At 48.1% G+C, this 9,165-nt stretch overlaps 1 protein-coding gene across 1 annotated transcript; it reads right to left on the bottom strand.

The window, feature by feature from the left end:
* Positions 1-2,212: 2,212 nt before the first annotated feature.
* LOC131564849 (patched domain-containing protein 3-like) lies at positions 2,213-7,814 on the bottom strand. The gene is made up of 4 exons (XM_058815452.1): positions 7,083-7,814; positions 6,709-6,830; positions 5,595-5,740; positions 2,213-4,047 (listed from the first exon to the last, which is right to left on the bottom strand). Exons 1-4 carry the CDS (start codon positions 7,812-7,814, stop codon positions 2,468-2,470), a joined length of 2,580 nt encoding a protein of 859 aa, XP_058671435.1. The 3' UTR covers positions 2,213-2,467.
* Between the last annotated feature and the right edge of the window lie 1,351 nt (positions 7,815-9,165).

The following is a 9,165-nucleotide window of genomic DNA, read 5'->3' as shown; positions in this document are numbered from 1 at the left end:
CACACCAAGGTCAGTGAAGAAGAGGTAGCAGGCTTAGAGTGAGAGCCCTGAGGAGGGGGGAGCAGCAGGGGCAACCAGTGATGGACTGACCGCAACCCCAGTTCCTGTCCTGCCCCCACCCTGCTCTTACCGCTTGAGGGGGAGGAGGTAAAGTGGAAGTGAAAATGAAAACAGGAAAGAAGAGGTGGTGTTAAAATTTGGTTTTATTTCTGATTTGGTTGGCAACTAAACTCATTTTACTGAATTCAAAACTGTTTTGCCCATGATGGTAAGTGGTGAGTGATCTCTCCCTGCCTTCATCTCAACCCACAGGCCTTTTGCTGTGTTTTCTCTTCCCTGTCCAGCTAAGGAGGGGAGTGATAGAGTGGCTTTGGTGGGCTCCTGCTGTCCAGCCAGGGTCAACACATCACAACCACAAAAGCACTTCCAGAAATCAGTCAGAGAAGTGTTCCTTTATGTAGGAACAGCCTCCTGCTGTTGAAATTGGGGCAGAGCTAAGTACTTAGATACACTGTTTGCTTTTGAAATACCTCCAAAGTGGTCACAAGCAGGGTGGCACATAAAAATAAGAAATTCAAACTTGGACATAATTCTGAATTTTCTGTATTCCTGAGGCTGGCGTGACAGAATTCTACCAGCATGCTAACACAAAATGCAAAGTTCCACTGAAAGTTGTGGCCTTCTCCTTCTAGCTGCTTCTTACTCTGTGATGACCTGAGTCAGCTGAAATGTCAGAAAGGTGTTCTAAATCTTAATCCTTTAAACTGGCCTTGAAGATAGAGCAATCAAGCCATTGCTAACTTTCTGCTCTATTGATCTGCTTGGAAACTTTAGCTAGAAGCAATGAAAGCCATTTTTGCTTCTAAAACATGGCCAAACAACACGATGAGAGGTGAGAGTACACACTTTAAATAGGTTGCTCTCTCTACTTCCCTGAGCAGTAGCTTTCCCTTTTTCCAAACCCATCACTCACACATTTATTAAGAGGCCTTCCTCTGGCATTGGTCAACATGAGAGCATCATCTGCTCCTTCCACAGTATCATCAGTGCATAAATGGCTGCAACATTTGCCATTATGGCACTAGTATGGACTGTGAAACATTTAATGGGAGAAGTGGGCACTCTAGTGCATTTGTTTTTTCCCAAATGTAGCTTTGTGTTTAGTGCCCTGTCCTGGAAACTTTATGCTGCTAGCTGTAATTCTGAGATTCAGCATGGCATTTTGACTTTGAGTTCAGAAGCAGATTTCTCCTAAGGTTAATATGAGTTTCAGTCTTTCACTACTCTTTCAAAAACTGTTCTGGAGGAAACAGAAGGCTCCTGCCCTGTCTACTGGGTCTCATGAAATGGGCCAGGAATCACAGGAAACAGAGGCAGACCCTGTCACACTTGCTCAGTCAGAAGAAATCTTCCACGGAAGCAGATTTGGACTGAATGGTTTAATGAGTTCTATACCAATTTTTCCAGAATTGCATCAGTTTCCATCATTCACTTTATTTCCGATGGGTCATTCGTGATATTGGCAACAAGTTATAAATTGACTTTTCTCTTCTGTCTTGTCCCCTACAAGTTAGAAGGCCACTTCTCATCTATTCTTAGCTCTTATTCAGTGAAAGCTACTCAGGATGAACAGAATGGGTTTATGGGTTTACAGTTTTAGGACCGATCTGCTTAAACCTGAGTTGCCTTTTCACTTTGTCCCAAATCAGGCTGTGATTCTCTCTAGAGAATCCTTTCCCTGTCATACTTAGGAGGTCCATGCAAGTTCAACAACCTACAGCACATCCTTTGCAGACTGCAGCCAAGAGAAGCTACACACAAACTTCTTAAGGGTACCAGATGTCCAGCCTTAGCTAGAAAACAGGACACTGAGAAAAGGCTTTGAATAGAAAATGGGAGTCAGCTTGGGGTGAGTCTTCCCCAAGGTTTTTCGTGCTACATTAGGAACCTAAGAACATTTTGTCTCCTGAAGGCTTATGGGTTACTGCAGTCTGAGACAGTTCTGACCTCTTGTAATTTTGCTGTAAAACATCCAAATTTGAGTCTCTTGGGCAAAAAACTTTCAGCTCAGTGTTGGGATGAGTTACAGCACCAAGGCAAACAGGTGGAAAATGCAGACCAGTGGAAGTTACTCTTCCCCACTGTGCACATGTCCTGACAAACATGTAATGTAGTCCATTAAGCTGAAACAGTGGTCAGTGTTTATAATAACTTTAATACATTCAGTAGACACAAAAAAATACTTAACAATATTAACATGTTGACACAAAAATTAAAAATGCATATGCAATCTCTAAGTTTTAATTTATTATTTTTCTTGCCTGGCTTTTCTGAAGCCTTTGCTTCCCTGTTGAGTTAATTTTTTTGTCTTTCATTTTCTTCATGTCTTACATTCCATGACAGTCATTACAATTGAATCTACATATAATAAGTAAAACTTAATAAATTAAACTTAGTCACAAACAAACTATAATTTCTCAAGCTCAAGTTCTTTAGATATGGTATTGGGTGATCTGCCAAAGTTTCCAAAAAATGTTAAAAACACTGGAATAAAAACAAGACCATGAAGAGCCCCAAACAAAATAACAAGGAACATGATCTTGAAGAATGTTCTAAAGATGTAGGTGCTCGCTGCAGCCAGGACAACTACGCCCAGTATTGTAGAAACTGCACCTTGTAGAACTGGGTAACCCAGCAGGGACAGAGCTTCAATTGCCCTTTTATTGGCCGATGACTCTCCACTCGTAACAAAGGCATAGGAAATATGAGCAGAAAAATCTACTGAAAACCCAATGCAAATGACCAGGTTGATCATGGATATGGAATCGAGGTTGACGTTCCAGAACGTCATGAAACCAGCAACGCCAACTATAACAGAGGCTATAGCAAAGGTCACCCACAAGCAGCACAATGGGTTGGGAATGAGCAGGAGGGACACAATGAGCATGGCCCCGGCAGCAACCACAACGTTCTGAACAGTGTTCTGCACTATTACCAGGTACTGGTCGTAGTAGATGAAGGCTGGGTGATACACCTTCAGTGGAATGCTGCACTGCTTGGCTGCCTCTCTTAACTCATTGAGGAGGTTCTTCTCATCCACGGCTGATGTCACGTTCACTGTCTGGATGAAGAAACGTGAAGCCTCTATTTCATCCTGAGTCTTGTTTATGTCCCACTCAAAACTGGGACGAGCTCTGAACAGTATATTTAAGTTATTTAAGAAGTCAGTTTTACTGTTTATATTTATCAAACCCCGTTTGTCAAGTTCTGTGTATACTCTCAGCCACGACTCTGTGAGGTTCTTATCTACATAGGAAATGTTCTCTAAATTCTGTGCACAGCTCTCAATACCAAGACGCACCGCCTCGTTCCAATAATCTACGCTCTCAGTAATGGCAACCATGACCCTGGGTCCATATGTGGAGAAGTATTTGTCATCATCATCATAGTACGGAATAACATAGGAGGCATCATTTGCCAGATTTCGGAGATCGATGCCTTCCCTGACCTGAGTACACCCATAAATGCTGCCAACCAAATATGCTCCGTAGAGCAACACCATGAGCACCTTGTTCCATTTATTTGTAACAAAAGGGCCATAATACTTCTTAAAGAAGACGTTCATTGGATGGTCACCTTCTGGCTCAGATGGCTGCCTAGAAGAGCTGCCGATACAGCAAGCATTGTACAAGCAGGAGTTCTCAGCCTGATCTTTACCTACATCCACATGCATACAAGTCAGCCAGTGCCGGTTCCCTTGCTCCCTTTTGTGATTTAATACCAGAACTGCCCCAAAGAAGGTCAAGGTATATACATAGCAGAAGATAAAAGCTGTCCCTGTATAGAGGCAGAAAGACCTCACGGACAGAAAAGCAGTCCAGGTGCCAATGAAGAAGGCCAAAACATCTGTCAGAGTGGTGATGGTCACAGAAAGTGCTGCCTCTGAATAAGTCTCAGCCAGCAGAGATTTAACATTGGATTTCTCTTTTTTCCTTAAACTTTGTTCCCAGGAAGCAATCATGATGAACATGTCATCAACACCAACCCCTGCAAGAGGAGAGACTGTTAACGCTGCACTGCAAGTGGCAGCTTCCACCAACACCCAACCAAACTACAACATTAATTACATTTCATTCTGCATAAAATCTGGAAAAGGAAGTTGGGTGACTAACACTGCTTGAGCACTGATGCAAGTTACAAGAGAATCTGGAAAACAGATCCTTTGTGTGTGGCTGAATGTACTACCTTTCAGCACCTCCTGGAGACCTGATGGGCTGTTGATCCCTCAGCAACCCCCCCAATCTGGAATCTCTGGCTCTGAAGGAGAAAGTCACTCGCCAAAGGCCCTGAGACCTGAAAGGACAGTGTTAAATTACTGTTTTCACAGGTGAGTTTGCTGTATCCTACACTGAGAATAAGAAGGAGCACTGTGCCCTACCTCTCGGCCTGGCTGGACTTCTCCTGAGTTTTCGGTGGTCTCCCACAGAAGACCCTCACCTGTTTTGTAACCACCGTGACAGACTGAGATGTAAGAAGCCTCTCCATCAGGGACTGAGACATGAAACTCCTATGTGAAAAGACCCCTCTCCTCCTTCCAAGGACTGGGACTGAAACCCCCAACCCGGGGGCGTTGTGTGGGGGGAGGAAAACTGACCAAACCAAGATAATTGCCTGCAGGTTGTGACCACTGGACCAAGAAAACAATGGCTCTCGCTAACTGCTGAGAACACGGACTACCTGTTACATCTATTCCCTATTGTATCTGTTTCCCTTCCCCTCACAATTTTAAATAATAAAAACCTCTGAGTTAGCTAGAGATTTTGAGATCTCCCCGGATGTGGCCTGGTGAGCTTTCGACAGCTGGACCTCGAAAGATAAAAGCAGCATCACATTTCGGTAGCTATACCCATCCCCCCTCCTCCCTCTTTTCCTTGTCTTCTCCTTTTTTCCCCGGTTCCCCTCCCAAACGCATTTCTGTTATGGTAATTTCAATAAAACTGCATTTGTTGATTTTGTTACTGCAAATCCTCTGTGCCTTTGTTGGTTATTTTGCACCTTAAAATCACCGCATTGCCCATTCACTGGGACGGATCGTGAAACAAGGATGCAATGATACCAACTTCCTTGGGTTTTGGGGGGGAGCTGCTTGCACAAATGGTGCATCATTTCAGTTGTACAGCTGACTGAGACTGCTTTGTACATAGATGTTATACTGCAGAGGATCAATCATCCTGGCCACACTTCCAGGGACACTAGAACAATGCCAGAAGTCCTAACCTTACAACTCTCCCACTTACAGTCTTCCTGCTGTAGCAGGGGATCCGGATCAGGCCTTGTCTTCTGGGGAAAGCTGCCCTTGCAGCACCAGAACCCATCTCCAGTCCCACTGTGGCACACGGAGCTGAGCTGAGCTGAGGGGCTTGCCCACCTCCATAGGTGCTCTGAGGGGGCTGCACCTCTGGCTATCTCCTACACTCACTTCAGGAGAAAATGTTGTATCATCTGACATTCACATCATAAAAGACTGACACCATTAGGTTGTTTTACCTTCACTCTGGTCTTTGTATCTGAATACACTCACTTTTTCTACTTACCCAGAATGAGGAATGGTGCATTTGCTACAGTGACCACAAACGGCACTCCACAGAACAGCAGCAATCCAAAGCTGCTCAATACAGCTAAGCCAGAAGAAAGCACTCCACAGCTTGCAAGCCAGGTATTATTTCTTATACAGCTCAGTCTGAAAATATTTCAAGGAATATCTTAGTTATGTGTCAAATATTTCACCAAGGCATGAAAAGTACTCACATACCAGTGATACCCTCTCTCAGAATAACTCCTGATGAAAGCTGCTAGCAGAGTTCCCAGGTGTCAGCATTACACAAAATGATTTTTCTAGGAGGTGTTATACACATTATTACCACTGCCCAACCATACTCAGAAGAGTGAGGATGTGTACTGATCTTTGCATCAATATCAATAGATGGCAAAGTAAGGATACATAAGCTCTATTAATGAGGTGAGACTTTAGGTGACCCAAAAAAAAAAAGGTGAATTTCTAGAATGCATTTGATTTTACATGATTTTGCTGTAGCACATCAGTGGAAGCACCTTTCAGGAAGTACGTGCTGTGTAGAGAAACTTTCTCAGCAGTCGGGTTGGCTACAAGCCTTTTGCCAAGATGCCCCAGAGAGCTGGCTCAAGCATTCCATAAGAAATGCTCTAATAGGCATGATGCTTGATGCAAACACTAAACCAGCCCACTCACCCTGCAAGTCCAATTTTTGAAAGTACAGGACACAGACACTGCTGTACAGCTGTTGAGTGTGCAAGAGTTCACCTTCCATCAGCACAAAGAAAGGGCAGGTTAAGTTCTCTGTGGACAGCAAGTAAGGTTCTGACTCTACTAGCAGACAAAACAACTAAGGTTGTACCCAGATTTGCAGGAATCTATGAAGCTACTGCTCATCCACCTGAACCTTAACTAAGTACTGAACACTTGTTCAAGTTTTCATCTACCATCTAAGCAGCTGGGAGATACACATATGTAGACAAAAAAAGGCAGAGAAACACATTTTGCCTATAATTTGTTACAGAAATTCTGCAGCTTCAAGAATGCCTTCACTTGACAAGAGCAGAAACCAACTGAGGGAGGTAAAGAACAGCAGAGATCACTGCTCATTGAGCCATGGCTCAAAAACATTTTACCTTAGGCAAGAGACGATTGCAAAGGTTATTGTCAAGAAATACGTCACGGAGAAAAGCGGAATCACACTCTTGGTAATTCCTTCAAACTCCTGTTGTCTTGACAGTGAGGTAAAGTAAGTCACCTGCCGGTAAAACAACAAGAAATGTTGAAACACTTTTCCTCTTCTTGGGCTTTCTGCGCAAGCACAAGGAAGGCCAAACACCAAGTTGGCAGAGGAGCATTGGCCTGGAGCTCGCAGCCCACTTGCCTATTCCATCCACCTGCCTATTTCCCTTTCCCTTCCCCTTTCCCTTTCCTTTCCATCCCGCGCCGGGGCTGCTCGGACGTTTCGGGCTCGGCGGCTCCGCACGGCCGTACCCGGCGCCTGCGTTACCTGAATGGAGCCGAGGCGCAACTCCGCCACTTTGGACGAGATGTTCTGCAGGAAGCCCTCCAGCCACTGCCGGCTGTCCTGCGCCTCGGGGCCGTCCTCCCGCAGGTAATACTGCAGCTTCAGGGCCCGCGCCCTGAGCACCCGCCCGCCGTCCGTCTCCACGCCGCCCAGCGCGGTCCCCAGGAAGATGCTGTCGTTGACGGGGAAGCGGAGGCTCCTCGGGTCCTGCGGTCCCGCATCGCCCCACCGCGACAGCAGCTCGTTGGGGCTGGCACAGCCGCCGTCGGTGCGGGCGCAGAGCCGCTCGTACTCGGCGTCGTGCACGGTCGCGTTCAGCCGCAGCACCTCTGCCCACGGCGCCGCGTCCAGGACCGAGGCCCCGTTCGTCGCCACGGCGATGAGGGCGGCGTAGGCGCCCTCGGTGGGCAGCCGCGCGGCGGAGAAGCGCTGCGAGTCGTTGGTGGGGAAGTGCCGCCGCACGAAGTCGCGCTCGGCCTTGGCGGGCCCCCACGTGGGCGTGAACTGCCCCTCGATGTCGTTCTCCTGCCGCTGCGGTAGGAAGACGAAGCCGGCGCCCAGCCCGCCCGACAGCAGCAGCGGCACCAGCACGAAGGCCCAGGGGCAGGCGGCCACGCCGCTCGCCAGCCCTTCGAAGAGCCGGCGCAGCGGCCGCTCCACGCAGTTGGTGTTGCGGTAGGAGCAGCGCTCCGCGGGGTCCCGCGGCCCCGCCATGGGCCAGGCGGGCACGGGCTGCCGGCCGCAGCTCCTCGCCGCGGGCGCGTCCCACGCCGGGGCCCGACCGTGCGGTCTGTGCGGGCGGCGGAGGAGAGGAGAGAGGGAGAGGAGAGAAAGAGGGAGAGGAGTTCAGAGCCGCCCTCTGCCCGGCAGAACCTCGGACCGCATTTTTCAGAGGGCGGAACCGCCCCTGCCGTTACTCAGCGGGGTTTCCACCGCCTCCCTGGGACTGACAGTTGGAGTCGGGCGGGCAGACCCGGCTCCCCCCGCCGCGCCCCGCCCCGGGTTCGTGTCACCCCTGCCCTCCGTGTCCCCCCTGCCCTCCGTGTTCCCCCTGGCTCTGGCTCCGCGGGTTCCAGCCCGTTTGCAGCGCCCGCCGTGCTGAACCGCTGCCCGGATCCTGCCTTTGGCTCCGTGGTGACCCGGCCGCTTCCCGGCACGGCCCGCGCCTTCCCTTCAGCCTGCAGACGTCATCGGCTTTTTTAGCGTCTTCCCCGAAGCTGCTGCAGTCGCTACTTCACTACTGTGCAGTATTCTTCCATCTGAGAGCAAAACACAGACAGTGGTGATTTGTATCTCTCAGTGTACTGGTTTTGAAAACAGAAAAGTGACAGCAGAAGAAATAAAAGACTTTGAAACAAGGGTTAGCTATTCCAATTGGCAAGTCACAAGAATATCACTAGTGTGATATGCCAGAACTTTATGCAATAGCAATGATAGAAAGAATCTTTCCAAGTCCAAAAACTGTCTTGCAGCCTGGTGTTCTTGACACTGGTGACAGTGATTTGAGTGGTTTCAGGCTGAGAATATTAAGCTAAGATGTGACATTACTAGAGAGGTGTCCAGGCAATATGTCACAGGCAGGCACTTCTTGCCTCTGAGAGAAGCAACTCTCTTCTCTCCTGCCAGTACTTGCAGAAAATTGTAGGTATTTCTTCAATCCCATCTAGGGAAGACAGGCTTGACACACCTGTGAGTATACAGGAGCCAGCCAGGCTCTGAGCAAGGTTATATATCTCCTGCTGCACTCAGCACTTAGGGCAGGTTGGATCCTGGTGATTCCTTTTTCCATGCACAGGTTTTCTGAGACAGGTATTTCTCAGACAGACACTTAGAAGCTATTTTCTTTAGCTCCTAACTTGTTGAAACCTAGGAACTGGCCTGGTGGCAGTAGCTACCCAGTCAGGGTACCCACTGGGCACAGGCCAGTGCCTTTAGGTAAACTGAGGCTTGGGAATCTGCCTTACAGCATGGAAAGATGGCTCCACCAACTCTTAGTTCAGAGTGGTGTTCAAGCAGGTAGTGCATGCCAGTCTTCTCCCAGAATCTGAATGCTTATCCTTGTTCC

Source organism: Ammospiza caudacuta, chromosome 1 (genome assembly GCF_027887145.1).
Source record: "Ammospiza caudacuta isolate bAmmCau1 chromosome 1, bAmmCau1.pri, whole genome shotgun sequence".
Taxonomy (NCBI): Eukaryota; Metazoa; Chordata; class Aves; order Passeriformes; family Passerellidae; genus Ammospiza; species Ammospiza caudacuta.
This window is presented reverse-complemented; position numbering and strand designations above follow the sequence as displayed.